Source organism: Peromyscus eremicus, chromosome 16_21 (genome assembly GCF_949786415.1).
Source record: "Peromyscus eremicus chromosome 16_21, PerEre_H2_v1, whole genome shotgun sequence".
Lineage (NCBI taxonomy): Eukaryota > Metazoa > Chordata > Mammalia > Rodentia > Cricetidae > Peromyscus > Peromyscus eremicus.
In genome coordinates, this window is record NC_081432.1 from 57,063,370 (window position 1) to 57,088,988 (window position 25,619).

At 44.0% G+C, this 25,619-nt stretch overlaps 1 protein-coding gene and 1 non-coding gene across 2 annotated transcripts in view; both read left to right on the top strand.

Moving 5' to 3' along the window:
- Positions 1 to 25,619, top strand: part of LOC131926762 (24-hydroxycholesterol 7-alpha-hydroxylase) — an 89,033-nt gene that overhangs the window by 6,096 nt on the left and 57,318 nt on the right. The window contains exons 2-7 of the mRNA XM_059282354.1: positions 2,430 to 2,565; positions 4,247 to 4,421; positions 6,105 to 6,254; positions 8,889 to 8,979; positions 14,833 to 14,937; positions 22,724 to 22,814. Of these exons, the coding sequence (XP_059138337.1) occupies positions 2,430 to 2,565; positions 4,247 to 4,421; positions 6,105 to 6,254; positions 8,889 to 8,979; positions 14,833 to 14,937; positions 22,724 to 22,814 (748 nt within the window). The remainder of the gene's footprint in view (positions 1 to 2,429; positions 2,566 to 4,246; positions 4,422 to 6,104; positions 6,255 to 8,888; positions 8,980 to 14,832; positions 14,938 to 22,723; positions 22,815 to 25,619) is intronic.
- On the top strand, positions 19,264 to 19,445 carry LOC131893995 (U2 spliceosomal RNA). The gene has a single exon (XR_009374789.1). It is a non-coding gene; the product is annotated as a U2 spliceosomal RNA (small nuclear RNA).

A 25,619-nucleotide genomic window follows, 5' to 3' on the forward strand; every position in this document is an offset into this window, starting at 1 on the left:
TCCTTTAGCAAATATCCTTCCATGTTGTGTGGAATTCTGCTCAGAAACGTATAGACATGAAGCCTCGACAACACCCAGAATCTAGCTAGACGTCTGTCTAGAGAATGGTAATAATGGGAAAAGTCGCTCCCAAGGGTTTGTATGCAGTCGGACATTAAATTAAGAATAGGAGAACAAAGGAGAAACAAATAAAACCAAAACCCACTGTTGGAGAGTCTGTGTCCCCACGCTGAATGATCTTCACTATGCAGAATACTACAGTGAGCTCTTTTCAACAGTGCCAGCCTGGGGCAGCAGTAATCTCCGTGGCTCAGTGTGTTTGAACTTGTCCTCCACTTGAAGCCGCTAACTAACCATGTTCCAAGTCCCTAACTAACCTACTAGGAAGGCCACCTTCCTAGTAGAAAGTTAAGAATGTACATTTAAACACAACCTTAACAATGAGAATGACCCGCTCTCTTTGAAGTACTGACTAGCAAACAATTGTCAGAAGGTAATATTGGGAGGCAGTGATGATGTCTGGGTCATGGGTGTGAGAAATGGTACTTCAGTTGGTTTTGTTGTTGTTCTTGTTATTTGTTTGGTTTTGGTGGTCAGTGATTCTTGAGCCTTCAGTGTGCCTAGTAGCACCTAGTAGTCTTATCAAGAGTGTACCACGTGCCAGTCTCATGACTAGTGTGAGAATGAGTAGCACTGAAGTAGAGATGAGTGTAAATGATGTCTTGAGATTCTTTTGAGACTCAAAATGGTATGCAGATGTGTGGCTCATTTTCATGGTATACAGTTTGTTGCCAACATTCATAATGGATACTAGAGCATAATTAGAATGCTCTGAAAATGGCTTATGTTTGTTCCAATAAGGTCATAAACTCTGTTCTAGTTTCCATTCTGTTGCTGTGATAAACACCAGCCAACAGCGGTTTAGAGGAGGAATGGGCTTTTTTGGCTTATGCTTCCAAATTATAGTTCACCATTGATTGAAGTCATGGCAGGAGCTCACAGGTTCATCACAGGAGTTCACAGGAGCTCACACTCATGTTCATCTTATACAGCTTAGGACCACCTGGCCAGGGAATGGTGCCACCCATAATGGTCTGGGCCTTCCTACATGATTGAAAAATTAGTCAGCCCTCTCCCCCCAACATGGCCACAGACCATTATGGTCTAACCCTCCATTGAGACTCCCTGTTCAGTTGACTCTAGGCTGAGTCAAGTCAACCGTTAAAGCTAATTAGGGCAGACTCCCAGAAGGCAAACCTCATGCTAGAAATTACATGAGAGAGAAGGGAAAACATTACTTCTGTATCAGGAAGAATGTATAGTTTGTGAAGTCTGAGCTCCGATGCCAGAAAAAGAGGAGGAAGGTCACAGAAAGCAGGAGGATGAAGTGATGGCTAGGAGTCCTAGACAGACACACATGCATTATGCACCAGCAGACAGGCTGCGAGGCAGGCAGGTGCTGCCAGACACCCAGGCAAATGCTAGCGCATGTAAATGTGTGATGGCTTATGCAGGCAGGCGCACACGCATACCAACACACAGGCTGCAAGTAGGTACACAGACCTATCTATACAGGCTCTGGCGAAGGACATATTTATACAGACTCATACTAAGGTGACAATTTGCCAGAAGTGCTTATATAACAGACCGTTTTATTGCTTGCTTTGGGGGTTGCTGGACCTCCAGTGTCAGTCAGTTTTTGTTGACTGATAGACACCTTATATCTACCATTAGCCATCTTGGTGGAGGCCTGGTATCCATGTCAGCGCCAGGATGTCTAAACATAAACAGGCCCCTAAGGTCTTCTATTCCCTTTAGCTTTGTATACTTCTCTTGAGCAGTAGCGAGCTGTATATTGCTTATAAGTTTCCTGATATCTTGAATAAAAGGTTTCAAGATCACTATGGTAATACATATATTCTAATTGTTTATTATTTTCTAATAACCAAGAAAGGAAGATAGAATATGCATCTTATTATATACATTTTAGGACAAAATGAATTAGGATTCATATAATTTAAATGTAACCCACAGAATTTCTAGCAACTACTAGATGTAACCATATTTTCAAGTCTGGGCCATTACTTCATCATTGCTATTCTTCTTTTATTTTATTCTTTGTGTGTGTGTGTGTGTGTGTGTGTGTTTGTGTGTCCACACATATGCATACAGGTGCACACGTGTGTAGGTGCCTATGGAGGCCAGAAGAGGGCATCAGATCCTCTGGAGTTATATATGGATAGCTGTTGAACTGCCCAGTCTTGGTGTTTAAAGCTGAACTCAGGTCCTCTGCAAGGACAGTATACATTCTTAATCACTGAACCATTGCTCCAATCTCAGCATTAGTATTATGGAGGAAAATTGTGTTATACATAATCCACGATTTAGAAATGCTTACTAATACATCTGTGTTTTGTGTTTTATTCTAGTATGGACCAATATTTACCATCTTTGCTATGGGGAACCGAATGACCTTTGTTACCGAAGAAGAAGGAATCGATGTGTTTCTAAAATCTAAACATGTAGATTTTGAACTAGCTGTGCAAAATCCTGTCTATCACACTGGTAACCAGTATTTTTAAATAGTTCCTTTGAAGTATAACATTGAAACCCAAGAGTTATTTTGAGTAAAATTACATCCTCAGTCCTCTATCAAGAATAGTGAAAGGCAATTATTTTGTTATTAAAGTAGGGTTAGAATGAAGATAAAAAAGTATATGTAATAGACTGGGTCATTGAAAAGGAAATTATTGGCAATCTAATACATTTAAGTTTCACTTAGACATGTAAGTGAGATAGGCTCATCAATCATCATTGATGCATTTTGGGGATTATTTGGAATCTTTAGTGTGTTACAGCATCTAGGTATTATTAACTACAGCCTTCTACTGTGATTACAATGTTCTACCAGCTACAGCTCTTGGCTTGATTATACTCTGCTTGCCCAGAGTAGTGCCCTGCTTAATAAGCAAGCCATTAATATGGCCTCTCCTGAGAGTGCCCATAGGGGCAGTAAGGCTAGCTGGGCTGATTTCTCCTTTCTTACAGTCTCCATCTGTCTTAGCCCGCTTGCTATTACTGGAGAATGTGCTTGTCTGTGGCTGTGTCTCCCTTGCTCCCTAGGTCCTGAGCCCAGACCATGCATCTTCCCCAGAATGCCTGCCCTGGCTTCTTCTTGCCTAAGGCATCCTTCTTCTGCCCCCGGCCCCCCTTCCTTTCCTTCTCAGAGCCCTTTAATGTACTCTGTCATGCATTTCTTAGTATTAAGACAAAAATCTTTGAAAACCTCTCAGTGGTTAAAAGTTTAACTACTTTTCTATTGAAAGACCACAGTATATTAGCTAAATTCACTGCTCTCTAGTGTTTGTTGATATATAAGCTATGGAGTTTCTGGTCGATGAATATAAATATTTTGAAGGCTCTTCTTCTATATGCTAACATATTTCTTCAGTAAAAGAACTAACTCATCTGCTAGAGGAATATTGATATTATCGGAATGTTCACCTGAGGCTCCCCAGTGACCTTTCATGTTCATTTCTATGGATCAGATAAAATCTGTTGACATTTACTCTTCAGCCAGCCTCTTATCCCTGTCAAACAGTCCACTACCATGCTTAGGAGATCCAAGTTTAATTAATTTATACAAAATATAACCTGAACATAGCAGAATCATAAAATATAAATTATTTTTTTTAAAAGATTCTTTAAAGACTTTTAAAAAGATACTTTTATTTGGTTAATCAAACTAGATAAACCAGATTAAAATTTTTTTTGGAAAGTAGTCTAAAAAAACCAAAACTCTTGACCCTACCCCGACCTAACCTGAAGCTGGTTTTGTAGAAGGAAGAGGAATACTTCTGTAAAGAAGTATTCTATAGTGGGATCAGAGTTATTCTGCTGAAGAAATTTGAGGGATATTGGTATGTGTGTAGAAATGGGGGTTGAGATGGGAGAGTAGTGAGTGTACAAAGTGTAAATAATAGCTTTCAGAATGCTAAGAATTTCAGGATATTGTGCATTTTCAATATGCCTTGACCATAGATCTGGAGGAAGATGGGGCTAGAAATAGCAGCCCTCTCATTCCTTTATAAGTCATCTTGCAAAACAGATCTACTGATTCTGTGTGCTGTGGGGACTTGGTCAATAGTCCCCACTGGCCAATTTGTAGCAGAGGCATATAGATTACATGCTGCAAGGGATCGCTGCTTCTCGTTGTTGTTTTGAAAATAGTTCCCTCTGTCCTTAGCATGGATTCCAAAGAATGTCTTTTTAACACTGCATGAAAGACTGTATGTCTTGATGAAGGGGAAGATGGGTACTTTCAGCATACATCAGTTTATTGGGCAGCTGACTGAGGAAATTCATGAGCGACTGGAAGATTTAGGCACTCATGGGACAATGGACCTGGACAACTTTGTAAGGTAAATAGTAGTTGTTTTCATCTTCAAATAAAAACTTTAAACCAATACATTGGATTTCAAAATTCACCTGCTGGATTAATGTTCTCTAACTAAGCTACTATGAGATTTAAAAAAAATCATTTAAATTCTAATTAATAGGCACTTTCTAGATTAGCATTTTTACTTTATGGTGAGCAAATAAACCAACAATCATTTGACACATGAATAGTCATAAAGTCTTCTCGTGAAAAACTGAATTACCAAAGCATTTTCTCACCCCCCTGGAATCCCAGGATTACAGAGGTGGAGAGTGACCTGGAAGTGGAAGGAGGCTATACACTCTCAAAGCCCGACCCCACAGTGATGTACTTCCTCCAGCAAGACTCCTCCTCCTAAACATCCCATAACCTTCCCAAATAGTGCCACCAGCTGAGACCAAGGGTTCAAATACAGAAGCCTGAAGGGGACTTTCTCATTTTGTTCATGCCACAACAGATAACATCAACAGATATTTCAATAGCAATAGTTTAAGATACAGACTTTTGTGAGCAATTAAGAAATGAGTGATTATTATTACCCCCTTCGATTCCTAGTGTATTTGCCACTACATTCAGAGACATGAGTGGTAGCCTGCTTCTTACTATTTTCTAAATAAATTCCTATTGAATGGCATTCATTCAGCTTATTTCTGTTTATTGTTTTGCATTTGTCTGGGTCTAAGATGTGTGGTGATATTTTATTTGTGCTGAAATGTGGTGATATTTTATTTGTGCTTTGATAAATAAAGCTTGCCTGGAGATCAGGGGGAAAAGGCCATTCATTTTAAGTAAACAAAGTCAGGCAGCACACGCCCTTAACCTGATCACTTATCAGGCAGAGTCTATGTGTGTTCAAGGCCATACTAGGGAACAGAGCCAAGTGTAGTGACGCATGCCTTTAATCCCAGCACCAACCATAGAGACCTGGATGTCTGTACAGACAGACAGTCACAAGGAAGTGAGGTAGCTGGGCTAAGAGCCAATGAGAGGACAGAAAAGCAAGGCATATAAAGGTGTAGGTAGACAGGAAGTAGCTTGCTTTTGGAAGCTGCAGGGTTGGTGAGGTAAAGTTGGCTGGTGGCTTTTCCTATTTCCCTGATCTCTAAGTTTTTCACCCCTATATTTGGCTCCGTGTTTTTTATTTAATGAGACCATTTAGAAATTCATCTACAAAGATGCTTCCTTAGAATGGATTTTTAGATCTTCGTGGCTGAAGAGAGGACTCAGCAGTTAAGAGCACACATGCTCTTCCAACGGACCCGAGTTCGGTTCCCGGCACATATATTGCACCGCTCACAGTTGCCTATAGCCCCAGGCCCAGGGAGATCTGACTTACCTGATCTTCCGAGGCACCTCTGTTCATGTGCACACATCCACACAGAGACACATGCACACACATGATTAGAAACAAGGGGTTGGTTGGTTGGTTGGTTGGTTTTTAAGAAAGGGTTTTTAAATCTTCAGATAAACATAGTCATGTTTCAATCATCCTCGAATGACAGCTTGACTTCCAGCAGCAGATGTTAAAACTTGTTAAGAATGACTGTCCCCTAAAGCTGTGCCACATTATCCATTGCTCATTTGTCATTTTAGGATAATTCCATCTTTGTCTCTAAAACTTTCATTGGCTGCTCGGTTAACTTCCTGAGTGTCCCTGTCTTCGCAGGCATCTTCTTTATCCAGCCACAGTCAATACTCTCTTTAAGAAAGGGCTGTTTCTCACAGACAAGAGGAAAACCAAGGAGTTCTACCAGCATTTTAAAACTTACGATGACAGTTTTGAGTATGGATCCCAGCTGCCGGAATGGCTCCTGAGGTAAGGTGGCCTTCTGCAGTTGGTTCTTTGATCATATTTCTTTTCGGCAACATGTGTCTATAATCTACCTAATCTCCATCTTGCTCTCTCTTTAATATGTGGATGCACACGTGTGCCCTGTGTGAGTGTGGAGGCCAGAGGATGACATCAGGAGTCTTGCTTTTATCGTTCTTCATTGTAGGTTTTGAGACAAGGCTGATCGCCAAGCCTAGAGCTCACCGTTTTGCCTAGACTGGCTGATCATCCAGTCCCCAGCATTCCCCGTCTCTGCATGGGATTGCAAGTGCATGCTGCATGCTGGCGTTCATGTGGGTGTTGGTGATCTGAACTCACGCCTGCGCAACAAGCGGTTTACCTTCTGAACCACCTTCCTACCTCTCATTTCTCTTATTTATTTATTTAATGGTTTATTTTTATTTCACGTGAGTATATGCATGTAGGGTGTAGTGCACTTGCCGCAGTGAATGTGTAGAGGAGGCCAGAGGAAAACTTTGGGTTTGGGCACTCGCTTCCCACCTTGTTTTAGACAGGATCTAAAACATCTCAGCATAATTCAGGTTGGTTGGCCAAGCTTCAAGGGGTTCTATTGTCTCCGTCTCCCATCTCCCTGTGGGAATGAAGGGGTTACCCATGAATGCTACCATGACCAGCTTTTAGTAGGTTCTGGAGAATCAGACTCCTCTGGTCTTCAGTACTGTGTGGAAGTGCTTTATCCATTCAGTCATGTTTCTGGCCACATTTCTTCCTCTTCAGTAGAATCACATCGGTTGAGGTGGAAGGCAGCTGTTTCTGTGACTTTTTTTTTAATGGTGGTGGGAGAGGGTGTGGTGGTCTCACTGTGTAGCCCAAGCTGGCCCTGGAAGTCATGGCCTCGGGCTCCAGGATGCTGGCATTGCAGGAGGGCACCATCACACCAGGCTCTGTGACCTGCTTGTTGTGGTGTGCACATGTAAAGTGCAGGAGGATCAGAAAGAGATGTACTTCTTCCTCCATCCTTCTCTCTGTTCTTTCCTTCCTGCCTTCATCCCCGTCTTCCCTGTCCCTTCCTTCATGAAAAACAGTGTGTGTGTGGGGGGGGTGTGGAGGGAGGGAGGGAGGGAGGGAGGGAGGGAGGGAGGGAGAGAGAGGTGGGGGGAGAAGATGAGAAGGTGGCATGGAGAATGTATCTGATGCTCAAGTACAGTGTGTCACTGTTGAGTTGATTCTGTTTGAATCCATGCTGACTCAGCCCCCGCCTCCATAAGACGTAAGGAGGCGTCATCAAATGCTTTTGTCATCATTGGCTCCGCTAAACATTTGTAAAATGCAGTGAAAACTAACTGCATTTTAAAAAGTTCTTGGCAATTGCTCTATGTTTTATACTATTTGGACAGTCATAGGTGGCATGGATGGGTAACTTATAAACAATAAATATTTATTTCCCATAGTTTGGAGGCTGTGACATCCAAGACAAGGGTACCAGCAGGATGGTTTCTGAGGAGGACTTCCTTCTGGGGGCAGACTGTCGACTTCTGACTGTGCCTTCAGAGTAGAAGGGGCAAATCAAGTGCTTTCCAGTGTTTTATAGACACTAGTCCCACTGATAAAGAGTTCACTCTTGTAGTGGGGAGCTGTTGTAGCTGTGACCTTGAAGCACTGTCCCTAGTGAGGTAGCAGGTAACTGTTACACCTGCCTGTGACCTTGAAGTACATGCCCCCAGGGTGTGGCCACTTGGGACCCCTAAGACCTGGGATGCACTTACTCAGCTCTCTCTTCACCTCCTCGTAGTTCTGGATGCTGAGATCTCGGACCAGGCAAATCAGCATGAGACATAGCTCAGCTTTCCCGAACTGTACGATAAATCTCCCATGGTTGTGAGTTAACCCCCAAATAAATTCCTTTGCTTGTTAAACAGACTCCGTAGATTTCTCGAATCACTCTCTATCTTGTAATATTGTCTTTAACTCCCTGCTCCTAATACAATCACCTCCAAGTTGAGACTTTCAGGACTTGATTTTGCAGGGGACCCAGATCATTAGCAGTGGATGATGGGAATGGTCAGACGAGAATAAAATGGTGACAACCGATGGGCTCTGCTTAGCTAAATCAGCCTCTGGCCTCTGTGCTGGACTTTCACCTGTCACTCTTAGGACAGGCACAGTGAACGTGAACCAAGCAATTGACCCACCATTTTCTCCTTCAGTGGCGGACAGCCCGACAGGAATCCCAACAGCTATTTACAAAGGCACTGAAATGTGTTCTCTTGCCCCTAGTTTTACCTGTGAACTAATAATTCAGAAGTGGACCTCTTTGGAAATTCTAACTGGAAACAGATGAATTTGAGGAAATTATTCTATTTTCAGAAGCATTTTTCCTTTTTTAAAATATAATTTACTCATTTTTTTTTTTTTTATTTTTGGTACATTGGTATTTTGCCTGCCTGCATGTCTCTGTGAGGGAGTTACAGACAGGTGTGAGCGGCCATGTGGGTGCTGGGAATTGAACCTGGGTCCTCTGAAAGAGCATCCAGTGCTCTTAACCACTGAGCCATCTCTCCAGCTCCAACATTCGCTCCTTTTATGTCATAACCTGTCACCCTAAACACCCTTGCAAATCACTAATTATATGGGGTTTTTTTGATTGTTTTAATGCAGAAGCTGGTCGAAATCCAAAAGATGGCTCCTGGCGCTGTTTGAGAAAAATATTGAAGAAATGAAAGCTCAGGAGTCTGCAGGTCACTCTGGGGTGAGTGTCCTCCTCCTTCACTAAGATCTATGTAATGAATGTGGGACTAAAGAGACTATACAAAATGGTTTTTTAGCTAGGAAATGAGTGTGATTGGATATTATTTTTGTACCATGTGATACACTGGGCATGCTTCTATACATTATTTTAATAACATGGCCTCACAGCACCAAGGCATTCTATTCCATAGGATTACGAAAATGGATGCTACAATAAAATTAAATTAAACTCTTGTTTTTTTTTTTTCCTCACAAAGTTGTCTATGTCAAAGGACAGAATTACAATTTAAAGTTCTTTGTTGCTTTACGGCATAATTCTCAAATTAGGCAACTTCCCATTCTGTACAACAGATGAAATGTTTTCATAGGCTAAGCAGAACTGAGATAGAGAAAAAGGCTAGAGCAGGGTTCTCAACCTGTGGGTCACAACCATTGGAGAGCACATATTTCTGTTGGTTTTAGGAACCCCAACCATAAATTTATTCTCTTTGCTACTTTATAACTCTAATTTTACTATTGAGTAGTCTCTCACTTCCCAAGACCAGTGGAAATACGTGTTTTCTGATGGCCACAACCCTCAGGTTGAGAACCGTTGAGTAGAGCACTATGAAACTCAGAAACAAACAACAACAAAAACCCTTCCCTTCTAAGACTGAGCATGGAACAAAAAAAACAAAACAAAACAAAACAAAACAAAACAAAAAAACCAAAAAACTATGACCAATGGCTTAAAATTGGATTATTCTGGTTACTTAACGAGGGAAGGAGTAAACTGGACCCAGAATCCTTGTCATCACTCTTGACCTGTTTGGGCACATCAGCTTCTCATTCTCCCCTAGATTTCTAAGAAGGTCACACAGGAACTTAGCTTTCATCCAATGACTTTGGTTTGAGCAACGCCATATTGATTTGTTGTTGTTGTTGATCGGTTATAGGTGCCTGCCCTTACTCACCAGGCCAAGGTCACCTGATAGGGCCTCAAGGCATGAAACCAGGCAAGGTTGGAGGGGGCCACAGCAAAACTTAAGCTGTGGCAATTTTATTAAGAGCAATCAGACTTTTTGTACCTCTATCTGAAACAGAATATAATGGGAATTACCAGGATCAATAGAGATGCAGTTGCCAGGACACAGTGATGTTTGCAAGCCATACAAGGGACACGAGATTAATATCTAAGACCAACTGTGCTGTCAAGCTTCCTGGACTTCCAAGGGAACATACAGAGAAACACAAAGCGCATGAATGCTTCACTGCCTGAGGGAGCGTGTTGGTCTCTCAGGAGCTGGAAGGTACACTGTGACCCAGGAGCCACTTCACTGATTGTCTCCATGGCTGTAAGGAGCTGATCCAGCGTGAGTTAAAACATGAGGCAGGAGGAGCAGTCCCCAGGGGCTATTCTGGAGGCACGATTCTTTCAGTGTGGTCCACAGACTACCAGCATCACCTGGGCACATCACAAACCATGGGTGGGGCCCAGTGGTCTGGGTCAGCAGCTTTCAAGGCACCCCTGAGGCTCGCTAAGTTGAGATTTTCATCCCTGGCTGTAGTTTGAGTCACCTCTTGGAACTTTTAAGGAAAGTCAGATCTGATTCCTTGAAGTGCAACCCTAATTAGTCTTAATATTAAAAACCTGGAGTCAGATATTGAGCGTGAAAGCTGAAAGATCAGAGAAGCAGAGCAGCCAGCCACCAGAGACTTCTTACCTCTACAAAATCTCAGACCGAATGGGCAGGATCCTGTCTCCACCTGCCTTATATTCTTGTCTCCACCTCCCAAGTGGTGGAATTTAAGGAGTGTGCCACCACTGCCTGGTTAACTAGTGGCTGGCTCCGCCCTCTGATCTCCAGGCAAGCTTTATTTGTCAGAACACAAACAAAATATCACACAACAATTCCCGAGCCCTGAGCCCTCAGAGCCTGGGTTCCATTTGGTCTGGGTTCTAGGTTTCAAAAGTGTGACCTTAAACACAGGACCTAACCTCTAGACCTCACATTCCTCACCTGCCTTGTAGAACATTAGGAGGTTACGTTAGTTCATTTTTGTAGAGGGCTTACAACATAGTAAGGACGAGGTGAGAGCTTGTTTTTGTCACTATTTAAAAACTCATCTCAAGGACAGGAAGACGGCTCTGTTAGTAAGGTGCTTGCCTTGCAAAAAAAAACGCGGACCCGAGTTCCATCCTCAGAACCTATGTCATGAAACTGGTCCCGTACTTACAGTCCCCATACTGGTGGACACAGGCAGGTCCCTGGAGCTCACTGGCCATACAGACTGGCCTAATCTTCTATCTCCAGGCCAGTGCAAGACCCCGTATTAAAAAACAGGGCAGGAGGTGGCTCCTGATAAGTGACAATACCTGCTGCTGTCCTCTGAAGCCACATGCATTCACATGCTCATGCATTCATGCATACAAACCCATCTATCTGTCTGTCTGTCTGTCTGTCTATCTATCTATCTATCTATCTATCTACCTGCACACACATAAACATAAATGCAGAGAACACATAGTCACTTAAAAACTGGGCCTGAAGATCTGTAATCCCAGCTACTCAGGAGATTAGGGCAGGAGAATGGCAAGTTCAAGGCCTGCCTGAACAACCTAGTGAGACTATCTCAAAATAAAAAGAGAAGGCTGTGATGTGCTCAGGGATAGGTGGTTTCTTAGCATGCTGAGGCTCTGGTTTCAATCTCTAGTACCAAAAACAAACAAAAAAAACAAAAACATCCACTTCCATTATTTTAGCATTTAAAAATGATATAGAGAGCTGGGCGGTGGTGGCACATGCCTTTAATCCCAGCACTCGGGAGGCAGAGGCAGGTGAATCTCTGTGAGTTCGAGGCCAGCCTGGTCTATAAAGTGAGTTCCAAGACAGGCTCTAAAAGCTACACAGAAAAACCTTGTCTCAAAAAACCAAAAAAGAAAAAAAAATGATATCGAGAGCTTCTGATTTTAGTTGTAGATTAAGTGTCACCAATAATGCTTGCTGATTCACTCTAGAGAAGAAGACAGCCTTAGGAAAAAGAAATATGGAAATGATTTGTATCTGTGATGGTGAGTTTTAATTTTCAGATTGGTACAATCTAGAATCACCGGGAAAGAGAACCTTAATGAGGGATTTTATAGTGGGTGTGTCTCCAAGGGATTGTCTTGATTTGTCCGTGGGTGGCACCATTCCCAACGCAGAGGATCCCGGCTTGTTTAAGAATGGAGAAAGCCAGCTGAGCACTGGCTCGTGTACATTCATTGCTCTTTCTTCTTGACGATGGACGTGACTAGCTGTTTCAAGTTATTGCTGCCTTGACTTGCCTGAAGTGGTGGACTGTAATCCGGAATGATGAGCTAACATAGTTCTTTCCTCCCCTAAGTTGCTTTTGTTGGGGTACTATTATTATTTTTTCTTTTTAATCACAGCTGCAGGAAATGAAACCAACATATTATCTTTCTCCTTGTCTTTGTATCCTTTATGTTGCTGTGATAAACATGCTGACCAAAGGGACTTAGGGGAGGAAAGAGTTTATCTCATTATACTTCCAGGTCATAATTCATCACTGAGGGAAGTCAGGGTGGGAACTCCAGGCAGGACACTAGAGGCAGAAACCATGGAGGAACTGTGCTTGCTTAAGGCTCTGACTCATTCACAGGCATATGCTTCACCCACAGTGGGCTAGGCCATCCTACAGAAGTTAACACAGTCAAGACAATCCCTCTCAGACACTTGGAACAGCTAGATGTGCTGTGGAGCAGCAGAAAATGAAATCCATAGTTAAAACGATCAGTTCTGCTCTCCCATCGTTATGGACGTGATAGATAAGGATGCACCAGCTAATTGTTGCTATGCGCCAGTCATGGTTACCCATTGCACGAAGTCATTTCTTGTTTCGTATGACAACTTTAATGCCAAGAAGACGATTGATTGGCAGGGCTAATCAATCTGGGAAACTTGCATGCTTCATTAACAGCAAGTGACACCAGCAACTCCGTTTTCATCCTGCATTTCCTTCCCACTAACTTCTTTGTTGTGCTAGTTTCCTCTTGTGAACACCGAATGTGGATAATAGTAGCGGCTTCTTGGAACCATGCTAATATACAAATGAGCCAAACACTCAGAAAGACCTTAAAACTGCACTGGCCCCAGGCAAGCAGGGGATCGATCATAGCGTCCATATTGTTTTCCTATCATGGTACCGAGTTAAGATGTAAAGCACATCCATCGCCTGAGTGTCTGCCCTCTGGTGGAGAAGCCACCATGGGCAAAAGCAAACAGGAGCAATCCCTGCATGAAGTCAGTTTTAGTATTTCCGTGGTCACCTGGGGAACAAGCAGAGTGGGTTGTTTCGCTCTGAGTTGGTGCCATTTAAGTCAGAACATCTGTTGGTTTATCCAGGACCTTGACCTGAGCTCCCCGTATATGCTAGGCCAGCCCTCTACTTCCGGGGCAGATCTCTAGTTCTCCTTTTTACTTTTTATTTTGAGGAAGAATTTTACGAAGTCTCCAGATAGGGTCTTGAACTCACTTTGGAGCCCAAACACACTTTGAACTTGAAATTCTCCTGCCCCAGCCTTCCAAGTTGCGTGATTACAGCCCTGTACCACCAGGCCTAGCTACTTAATTTTCTTATGAGCAGAGGTTTGCTTGTGTTAAAAGGGTAATGTTTGGGTTGGGCATGTAGCTCAGCTAGTAGAATGCTTCCCTAGTACGCAGGAGGACCTGATTTCAATCTCTAACATTGCATAATAATAATGGTAACAGCTGGGTGTGGTGGTGCATGCCTTTAATCCTCTGTGAGCTCAAGGCCAGCCTCAGCTACATAGTGAGTTCCAGGTCAGTGAGGCCTACATAGTGAAACTCTGTCTCAAAAATCAAACACGGTATTTATGAAAATACAAACATCACAAGTAACCAAGCAATCCCCAGCAAAAAAACAAAACAAAAACCAAAAAACAACGTTTTGGGTCTGGGTGTGGTTCAGTTAGAAGAGTGCTGGCCTAGCATGCACAACACCCCAGGTTCATCTCCAGTACTGACTAAAGCAGGTGTGGCGGTGCATTCATGTAATCTCAGCACGAGGAGGGAGAGGTGGGAGAAGCAGGAACTCAAGGTCATCTTCAGCTACGGAGAAAGTTGACTGTTTCAAGTATTTTATCAGCAACTGTACTAATATTTACTTCTCAAAATTTTATGGGGTAGGTACCACATCAAGGCCATCTTATAGATAAGGAAATTCAACCACTGGAATAGTCTAGTGATTTATACAGGATCATTCAGTTCCCTAACAGTGAAGCCACAGGGCAGAAATTCAGCTCTGCTCCCCTGGAGTTCCTGTTTCCCATTCCCATACTACCACCCAGGGTACAAGTGCCTTAGTAAGTGCCTTAGACTGCACGCCTGTGAACATCAGACACAGTGTCTCTTGGACTAAAGATGAATGAATGGTTCCAGGGTCATGGGTCAGTCTAAGCCAAGTGCCCAATGAGCAAGCATGAGGATCTGAGTTTCAGAACCCCCAGACCCCACACAAAAATCTGGGTGTAGTGACACGTGTCTGTAACCCCAGCTCTGGGCCGACGGAGGGGTAGGTGGATTCCTCAAGCTCATTGGCTAGCCCAGCTGGCTGAACTGAGGAGCTTCAGGCTCAGTAAGAGACTCTGTCTCAAAAATAAAGGTGGAGCATGGCAGAGGAAGGACATCCAGTGTCAGCCTCTGGTCTCCTGTGCGTGCACATGCCTACACATCCACACCAATAAGTACATAGAGCACACACAGAGGGAAAAACAATAGAACGACTTCTTGTTTATGGACATCGGTCCTCATCACACAGCTGTGGTCTAACAGTAGTCATTTCCTTCACACAGACCCTCATGCAGGCCATACTGGATATTGTGGAAATGGAATCATGTCAACACAGTCCTAACTATGGACTCCTGGTACTTTGGGCTTCCCTGGCCAACGCACCTCCTGTGAGTACGAGGGGAACGACGGACGGGGCTCACTTCCATCCGCTTGACTTTCGTTTGTTCTTTGGCATTATTTTCTCTTCCTCTTCAGTTCTTCACTTACTTTGGGGAACAAAAAGATAACAGTGCACTGGGATGTAAGATGAAAGGCAAAGGTGAATGCTTGACAGAATCCGACTAGGTAGCTCAGTTGGTGAGATGCTGGCCTCACAAGCTGCAGGACCCTAGTTCATAAATGCTGGTGGGTGTGGCAGGCTGCCTGAAATCCCACTCCTGGAGAGGTGGAGATCAGCGATCTGTGGGGCAAGCTGGCCGGCTAATCTAGCCTGATCAATGAGCTCTAGGTTCAGTGAGAGCCTCTGTCTCAGTGAATAATGCAAAGAGTGACCAAGGAAGGTAACCAGCACCAATCCCTAGCCTCTACAGGTAGGAGCATTCATGTGCACACACGTCCACACACACTTCTGCACAAACATAGATGCATACATACCAGGTGCATGTGTGCATGTGCGCACACACACACACACACACACACACACACACACACACACACAGCACTCACATTTACATATCAAATCCCCCTCCTCCCCGAAAACCCCACCCCTGCATACTAAGGAAGCAAAGCCTAGATCCAGAGAGAATTCTGCCCCCTGACATGCTTGCCCTTTGGGCCCGCTGTGTACCGTTTAAGGGGCTCTGACTCTGTCAGGCTGAATGCTCTGTATGCTGCACACTTGAACAAAGCCTAGCCCAGCTTTGGACCAGGCTGAGAGAATGGCAGCGGATGGTTTCAGATGGAGTTGCTCATCTCCAGCCACAGTGGTGGTCACTTACAATCTCTGTGCCCCCATTTCCTTTGCAGGAAGTCAGGGAGGGGGGAAGGGAGAGAGAGAATATGAATATGAGCATAAAAACTTTTGACAGTGACCCTGGCAGCAATCCCAGGGGTTGCTCATTTCCCTACAAGTCTCTCTGAGATCCAACAAGATGCTCTAGTCATGTCCAGTGAATGTGAGCGCCCCCTCTCCTCCAGGGTACCAATGCATCTATATTTCTTGGCCCCTTGGTTCTACAAGCTTCTCAGTGAATGGGGCTTGTGACATTGAAATTCACTGCACATCTAAGGACAGCAGGGACCTTTAAAACCCATTGATTTGTATGTACTTGTTTTAATTGATTGATTTAGTTTTCTGTTTGTTTGTTTTGAGGCCGTCTTGCTGTGTAGCCTCAGGCTGCCCTTGAACTTGCAATTTCAAGTGCTGAGATTAGAGACATGAAGCACAGTGTTGGGCAACTGTTTCCTATTATATTTTTCTTTTTCTAGGTGAACAAAATACTGAGTTTCCATAGGACATATTTATCCATGTAGATCATTGAACTCATGGCCATCCTCATTACCTCTTGCCCCCTTTCCCACCCATTCCCTTCCTTCTTCCCAAATGGTCCCCCATCTGCTTCCAGGTGAGTGAGTGTGCGTGTGTGTGTGTGTGTGTGTGTGTGTTCCTTTAAAGCTACTGTGAACTAGGTGAAAGCCAGGAGATCTGTCTGCGATTCTCTGTTCAGCCCGCCCTGACTCCCTAGTCAGCACACTGTCTGGTTGACCCAAGCTCTTCCTTACGTTGGCTGCAGTGGAAGGACGGCTGTCTGTGTATCTGTGCTTGATGAAACAGGGACACTCAGCTCGTCTCTGGCAAGTGTAGTCATTTTTTTCTTTTTCTCTAACCACTAGAAATAAATATTATACATTTCTCTTTCTTGTTTCTGAAGGCCTAGGTAGCTAGATGATTTTTAGGCCCCAATAACTTTACTTCTTTTAACCTGTGGCAAATAACAGAGACAGATATTCTGGCCTTTCTGCTCAAACATGTAGCACCCAGAAGAATATATAGTTCAGCAGTCAAGTGGAGAGCCCCATTCCTCCCCCTGCTCTGTCCGTTCTCCTATTCCTCTCTGACTCTTCTCAACTAGTTGATCGAACTACAGCAACACCGAAGAGCAACCTCCAAACATGCACACAAGAGCCACAGTCAGGGCGTTAGTTCTCAGGACCTTTCCAGAAAGGTCCGCTGAAGAAAGCCACACAAAGCGCTATTGATCGAACACAGAGGTCAGTTCTTTGTGATTGGGCCTGGCACTGGTCTGAAAGGATGTGTCTGATGATGACCGAAAGTTTCATCTTGCTGGATCTTCCTTGTTGGCACCTCCACAGGGCAGGGTGAGCAGAGACCTTGGAAAGGCCTTCTCATCAGATCCGAAGCCAGTTCCCATAGCTGGGCAACAGAGGGCTGGCTATTCCTTTAACCTCTCCCAGCCTGCATCCATGTCCTCATCTGAACTGCCTCCAAGGATAGTTGGGAGGATTTAACTGGAAGTAATGAAAAGTGCTTAACAACATTGGTGCTCAATAAATAATGTGTGTGCCGTACATAAAAACACCACCCTTGTTGAAATCAATGGCTTCTTTCAATGGCCCATTAATAATGAGTGTAGACTGCCATGGGTCCCAAATGCTCGACCCCTTAATGGCCAGGGTGGGCATGGCCCTACTGTTTTGGCTTTTAGGATCACCCATTGCTAAAGGAACCCTAAGAACTGTAAGTAATGGGTGGGTTGTTCAGGCCTAGATGGGATCAGTGCTTCTCTGCTCCCTTGCAGCCCACAGGACCCAGAGCCTGTGCTCTAGATGGGATTGTTACCTCCTCACCAGGAGGCTCTGTTTTGACTCAGGTGTGCTTTGACAGACCATTGTAAGATTTTGGCCATAATTCACGAGATTGTGTTGATGGAAAAACCATTTCCTAGTTCTAAGAAGTTCCTGACTGGCAAAAAGAACTTTCTAGAACATTTCTCAGCTGTATCAAAGCTGACTTTCACCATTTTTATCTGCTGCTTCTCTGAGGTGGTAACTATGCTCAGCGGCCATCATGGCCCCATTCTGCTCAATTATTGTCATGGTAGCACATGTGTGGCCTTGCACAGTGACCTCTGCTCCCCTCCCCAGTTGCGTGTATTTCACATCTCTAACTAAACATGAAGTTCTTTGGTCAGAAACTGCTTTACATGTATTGGTGTTTGCCATGATTGATAGAAGATTATCTGGAATGTTATAGAGATTTGTTCTTTCTTGTTTCAAAAAATGCTCAATGATAGCCATCACTTTGAGCTCTAAATGAGTATATTTCTTAAGTATACAACAAGCCAAAGTAAAAGGATAAATAGCAAGTGATGGATGGATGGGTGGATGGATGGATCCCAGATGGATACATAGAAAGACATCATCAAATCAGGCACTCTAAACATCCAGCAGAAATCAGCTGGGAAGACATTTGAAGACATCCAGTTCTGGATCTCCATGGAGAGAGTCTCAGCCAGAGCAGTGTCCTCTCTGGTGAGAGTCCCAAGTGGAAGAACAGGCAGCAGCATAGAGAGACAATATCAACAAATCAGGTGCTCAGAGCGTCCATCGGAAACCAGCTGGGGAAACGGAGGCAGCCGGACTTCCCAGTTAAGCTTGCTCTCCAGGGGTGAGCTTGCCATGGTGATGCTTCTGGCTTCTCCTTCCCACTCCGCAACTTTTACAGCATGGCTGAACAGTGATAGTGTCTGGTGGAAATGGCCTGCCCTCCTGCTGTTCTCCAGGGCACAGTGCTGTCTTGAGCTAACTCATCTGTTGTCCTTCTTCTCTGTCCCAGAGTGCAGCGGGTCCCATTTCTCACACCAGAGGAGGCTGGCACACTCCTGACATTAACACACTAGGGCCTGAAGTGGGGGGACCAACCCCACTTCCAGTGCCAGCTACTCAGTGACTTACACAGCACGTGGCGATTAACTTACATGTGGCACTTCCTGGACTCCATCAGCATCCACCACATCTCCTCTTGGAGGCTGGTGAAGGATCCAGCCAGCCAGCCTCAGAGCCTCCTTCCTCACCTCTTCTCACTTCCTCCTTAGCTCTCCTACTAGTGGCTTTTTGTAGCCGCCCTGCAGTTTAGTGGCCAGGTGGCTCTTTTTTTTTTTTTGCAATCTGAGCATGGATTGACCCTTTGGCGTAATATTGATTGTTACTCCATTGGGCAGCCCTTTTGAAATCCTTTACCAAACGTGTCAGTGACCTTAGGGCCACCTTTGCTTTTTGGTTCAGTATTGAGTGGAAACATTCTATTAACTCTTTAATACCTTTCCCTATTTTTATGTTTTTGTTTATTGAGACAGGGTCCCACACTAGCCTTGAACTCATAATCCTCTTGCTTCAGTTTCTCAAGTAGAGTCCAGGATTATAGGCATGTGCCAGACTGCCTAGCCCTTTCCTTAGTTTTAAGAAGTAAAGAAATCACTTCTTGTCCTTTTGGCTAAGGTGAAGTGTGCTATCTGTTCTTATCATTGTAATATCACACACATCCTCCATCTCAGGACAGGATAGTAAAAACGGACGTTTGGAGCTGGGAGACGGAATGAGAGCTTGCACTGTCCACCCACTACATTGCGGCACTTCCAGCAATGGTGCACCCCACTTGGGGGAGTATCTAAAAGAAGTACTCCCTTTCCCCTAACTATTATAGGGGAGGCAAGGTCTCATGTAATCATGTAGCCCAGGTTGGCCTCACGCTGTCTGTGTCAGGGAGGATGGCCTTGAACTCCTTATCCTCTTATACATCCCAGGTGCTAGGATCACTGTCCTGCACCTTCACACCAAAAGTTCATTGTTTTGTTTTGATCCATTTTATTTTATCTATGAGTATTTTACCCGCACATGTGCCTGTGGAGGTCAGAAGACAGCAGATTCCCCTGGAACTGGAGTTCTGGGTGGTTGTGAGCTGCTGCATGGGTGCTGGGAACCGAACCTAGGGCCTCTGCAAGAGTAGCAAGTGCTGTTAACCGCTGAACCATCTCACCAGCTCTCAAAAGTACTGCCTTAAAGGAAAAAAAAAAAAAAAAAAAAAAGCAGACTTTAACAATGGGAAAGCTGTTAAGGGGAAAAACACTTCACATCATCGTGCAGCCATTTGTTACTGAGCTGAATTCTAGAATTTTCTGTAAAAATAAATGATGCCCAATTTTAGTGAGTCTCAAAACCACAGTCAGGCACACAGGAGCTCTTCTTTGTAATTGAAGGTCCCTGAGCATCACTGAGATGTGTTCCCCAGCGTGAACTCTGACTTCAAATACAGTGAATCAAGTATGGAGTGATTATTAATCAAAGCCAATAGCTTTTAGCGCTTCCATTGATAGCTGATGGGAGGAAGAACCTGAGGAGGGGGACAGGAGAGAGCTCCCTGAGTGGTGTGTGAAGATGAGCTAGATAATCCCCAGGCTAAGTCCTTCCGGGTCGGATGCTGCTCCAGACTGTCTGCACTCCAGGGCCCTCTCGTTCCTCTGTCTGAACAAGGCTGTATATACATCCTTGTGTTCCCAACTCCATGCACCAGGGTGGAAGGCAGCCTGAGCTTGGCTGTCTCCAACACGTCCCTTCACTACTGCTCTTCCCCTTTTGACCACACGGGGGAGGATTGGGATCATTTCAAGGGACATCCTGTTTCACAAAAGCAATAAAGAGACAAAAGACGTAAGTTATACAAAGTGTTACCTGGGTCACCTCAGAATTGATTTCAAAATAATTTTTTCCACTTGCAGTTATTTTATTGATATTTTCCATTTTTGAGAATTCCCTGCATCGGTACTGTATTTACATCGTTCCCACCTCTCCCTTGCCCCCACCTCCCCCAACTCCTCCTCTGCCTGCTTCCACTCCCTCTCAAGTTCACAATTTCTTCCTCAATACAGTAGATGCTGATAGGAAAACAGTGAGAGGGAGATCCAGGCTTCTCAGGATCAAACATTCCTGTATTGTCTAACCTTAGAAGCAAAAACTTCCACCTCAGCAGGAAGCTCATTTTTAAGATGCACATTTTTGTCTTATGCATATTATATAGGGAAGACATGAAATACACTTTTTTTTACTCAAACTAATTTATTGTGATAAATATTAGGGATGAAAAAAATCATGAATCTCCAAAATATGGTAGCTCCTGAATAAAAAATGCGCACATGAGGACTGTTCCGGGGAATTTATTTGAGGGTCAGACGTTAAAGCAAGAGAGACCATTCACGGAAGCATCCAAAGCCAGCGGGTTGAGTGGTCCAGGGCAGAAGCAGGAGTCTGCACAATCGAAAAGATGGATGTAGTCTACTTGGTAGGAGACATTTATAACTGATGACAAATTCCAGTAGAGATCCTACCTGTCCAATCTATATCAGAAGCAGCTGCATTCAACTTAGTTTTAAAACCCTAGACTGAGGCTCGAAATTCCTACAAATAGCAAATAGATAATCATGTATATATTACCTATGTTTCCATTGAACATTGAAAATTACATTATTAGATACAAAACAATCCTGATATGCCAGAAGAGAGAATTTACAGGTGTACTTGGGTATAAAACAGCTCTTTTTTTCTTGTGGTGAAGTCTCATCTTCTGTCTGTTTTACTTTTATTCTATATTAATTTTGAGGAGTGCTGGGTACTGAACCAGGACTCGTATGTTCATACCATACCAGTGTCCTACCGTTGAGCCTCATCTCCAGCCCCCCACAGTTTACTTAATGAGATTTAAGTATGGTTTCCTGGAATTATTTAAAATTATTATGTTTTATTTGCAAGAAGAAAATTTTCTGGTTCATTCTCATTCTCTCTCTCGCTCTCAACATAGCCTTGTTGTGTAGGCCTGGCTGCTATGAAATTCATGTGGAAACCAAGTTGTCCTTGAACTCATAGCAATCCTCCTGCCTCTACTCCCCAGATTATAGCTTTGTGCCACTACTCTCCCTGCTTCATTTGTATTTTAAGGATATTAAATCATGACAATATTTTCATGTTGTATTAACATTCTTAGATTATTTGTTCTGAATATTTAATGAATGGCTTCATGACATTTCATGCTTCTTGTTAGTAAACACAATTCTACCTTTTTTAGTTCAGCAAAGATAGTTGCCTCTATATAAATACTATAGCTAAACTACAGCGACAAAATCGATGTTTAAATTTGACATCTTAATGATATCACTCTCATTTGTAAAATCTGGTTGTTTGGAAAGGTGATACTTAATAGCATGCATTTAAAAATGTTTTTTCCTTTATTTTTATTAAAATTTTTTTATTCATTTTATATACCAACCATAGATCCCCCTCTCATCCCTCTTTCCACCCCCCCACTCCCCCTGACTCACCCCTCCTTCCCCTCCTCCAAAAGGCCAGGTTCTCCCATGGGGGGACAGCTATGCCTGGTACATTCAGTTGAGGCAGGACCAAGCTCCTCCTGCCTCAAGGCTGAGCAAGGTGTCCAACCATAGGTAATGGGATCCAGAAAGCCAGCTCATGCACCAGGGGTAGATCCTGATCACACTGCCAGGGGCCCCTCAAACAGACCCAGCTACACAACTGTCTCCCGTGCAGAGGGGGCTAGTCTGGTCCCATGCAGGTTCCACAGCTGTGTGTGGGTGTTTTACCTGCATGTACCACATGTGTGCAATGCCCACAGAGGCCAGAAGAGGGCGTCAGATCCTCTAGGACTGGAATTACAGATGGCTGTGAGCTATAATGTAGATTCTTAGAATGCAACCTGTGTCCTTTGGAAAAGCCAGAAGTTCTCTTGACTGCTAAGCCCCTGATCGTGTGCTTTTGAGGTCGACTGAAACACTGTCCTTGCTGCTTTCAACTGCCTACAGCTAACACTAAATTTGCTTTCGTTACCTTGGGAGAAGGTTTCACGTTGGATGTGTTCCTCTTTTCCAGGTTGCGTTCTGGACACTCGGGTTTGTCCTGTCTCATCCCGACATCCACAAGACCATTTTAGAAGGCATAGCTTCTGTGTTTGGCACTGCAGGTACTAACTTTGTTTCCGTCATTAAGGACACATTTAGTGTCTATGGTTTGGATCTTGAATGTCTACCATGTTTTAAAGTCAGGGACCAGGGCTAGGGAGATGGCTCGGGTGGTAAAGCACTGGCTGCACAAGCATGAGGACCTGAGTTCAATCCCCAGCACCGACACTAAAAATAAAATAAAATTAAAGGCTGAGCATGGTGACACATACTTGCAATCCCAGTGTTTAGCATGTAAAATTATGGGCTGTGATGAGAAAAATAGAAAATACCTTGATTTTCTTGTTGAAAAGTTTAATATCATTGTATAAAATACCACACGAGTTAAAAGTTGCCCCTCCCTTGCCTCCTCCATAATGGCTGAAAGTATCGTTTCGAAAATATTTTATTTGGAGTTTTTGTCAAACTCCAGCAAACTTGGCTAGCATTGGTACCTAAACGATGCCCTGCCAGCCCAGAAGGTGAAGCCAGCAGTACTGGGCTTTATCACTGAGAACTAGTGATGCTCACTGTGGGATCCCACAAACACACTGATGAGTACGGAGAAAGGCCATTGCCCTCCACAGAGCTCGGGTCTACAGAGCTGACCAGAGGTGTGCAGAGCCCCGTGTCCACGGGTAAAGAAAGGGAAGCAGGGCTCCCTGACTCACGCTCTGTCCCCACTTCAAGTTCTCCGGATTCCTGGTCTTCGGGAAATACAAGGCCAGGATAGGAATGGTGGGGATGATGTGGAGAGCCCAAGTGGCCCAGAGGCCACAACTGGACTGTGACGTTAATCTGAGTATCTGCAGGGCTTGAATTCGGAGCTCTTACATGTGGCTCCAGGGTAAGGAGACGAGACCCCCTTCTCCCCTTCTGTACCCTGGTTTGTTTTCAGAACCTGTTATTATTCTCTGTTAACAGAAAAACATTCCTTCAAACAGTGTCTCATGGGAATAGTTGTGGTGGTATATGGATGATTTCCATTATAAGTTGTTACTGTAGAAAAGAAAACAACTCATAAAAATATAAAACTTTAAAAAACCATATGTGTACAGAGGTAGCCCAGAGCCCTCTGAACAAATAAAATATCTCAGAACCAATGATGCGTCAGCTGTAGTAACAGCTCAGAGATTCAGATGTGGGAGGAGCCCATGAAGCCAGGAGTCTTGGAGACTGATATTGAGGAAGATATCCATGAATCTACACAAAGGAACATGTCAGAGAAGGAATATTAGAGGATGCCACATTATCAAGTATTCTCCAGAAAAATAGAACCAGTTAAAGATGGTTGGATACATGCCTAGACCATAGGTTATTAGGTATATAATTAGATAGATAATAAATGAATAGAGAGCTCTAGAAAGATTTAGTTTATTTTTAAAGCTTATTTGTACTTTTAAATTATATGGATGTTCATGTAACTGCATGTGGGTATAAGCATGTGAGTGCAGGTTCCCACAGATGCCAGAAGATGGAGTCACATCCCCTGTAGCTGGAGTAACAGGCTCTTGAGAGCCATCTGACTGGGGTGCTGGGAACTGAACATGGGTCCTTTGCAAGAGCAGCAGGGTGAGCTCTTCACCCCGGAGCCCAGAAAGAGCTTTATGATGCAAAGTTGGTTGGTTGGTTGGTGTGATTACAGATCCTAATAGTACAGTCTTAGTCATGTGATCTCATGGAAGTCTGTTCAGTCAGTTTGGTGGTTTCTCCAGAAGTGGACGTGGATTCCTTTATTCCGAGACGCTGTGTGCCTCCCGTTCTTGGCCAAGGGCCTCTGTGAGCATGTCAGGTGCTCTCAGCATCCAGCCAGCCACTGAGAACTGCCTTGGCTCCTGCCCTCTGCTTGTGCAGAGCCTCACGGCCAGCCACAGTAGGCTGTGGGTGTTTTTAGGGCTCTCTGGAGTGGGATACACAGCCCTGCATAATTGAACAGACTTCAGCTTGCACAGGAATACAGACCTCGCCAAAGCTGCTACAGACGCCTGTTCCCTAGGCTTTGGGTTTCAGATGGTGTTTGTCCCATCTACTGTCTACTGCCTCAGGTGGCTGCAAGGTGAACAAATGACCTTTAAAGGGTTTTCTCCCAGCACCCCTCGGGAAAAGCTCCCTGCCCTTCTGCTTCAGAAGTCTGGAAGACAAACAATGAATTTCATTCTACTTGGTGCATTATTTTGGGAGAAAAAAAAAAGCAATGATCAGTTTAATGCATTAGTACACTAAGACTATTATTAATGGCTGTCAAACATAAGAAAATAAAACTGAGTGTGGATAATTACCAGTGCTGGGGTGGAAATGTGTGTTGAGTAGGTGAACCAGGTGTAGTGCGAATCTTAAAAGGTCTTATTAATAAAAACAAACCTGGAGCCAGGTATTGGGGTGAATGCTGGAAGATCAGAGAAGCAGAACAAGCCACGGCCACCTCACCTTGCCAATTCCTCAGCTGATCCTGCTTCCTCAGTCTGTAAGCCTCTCAGTCCTCATCTAGAATGAATCTCAGCTGAACTGCTTCTCGAAAGTCTGAAAGCTTAACCAGGCCTAGTTCCCTGTCCTCACACCTTAAATACCTTTCTGCTTCCTGCCATCGCTTCCTGGGATTAAAGGCTCTTGTTACTGCGCCTGGCTGTTTCCAGTGTGGCTTTGAACTCACAGAGATCCAGATGGATCTCTGCCTCTGGAATGCTAGGATTAAAGGTGTATATGCCATCATTTTCTGGCCTCTGTATCTAGTGGCTGTTCTGTTCTCTGACCCCAGATAAGTTTATTAGGGTACCCAATATTTTAGGGAAGACAGTATCACCACAACCAGCCTTGGCCTTATTGATGAG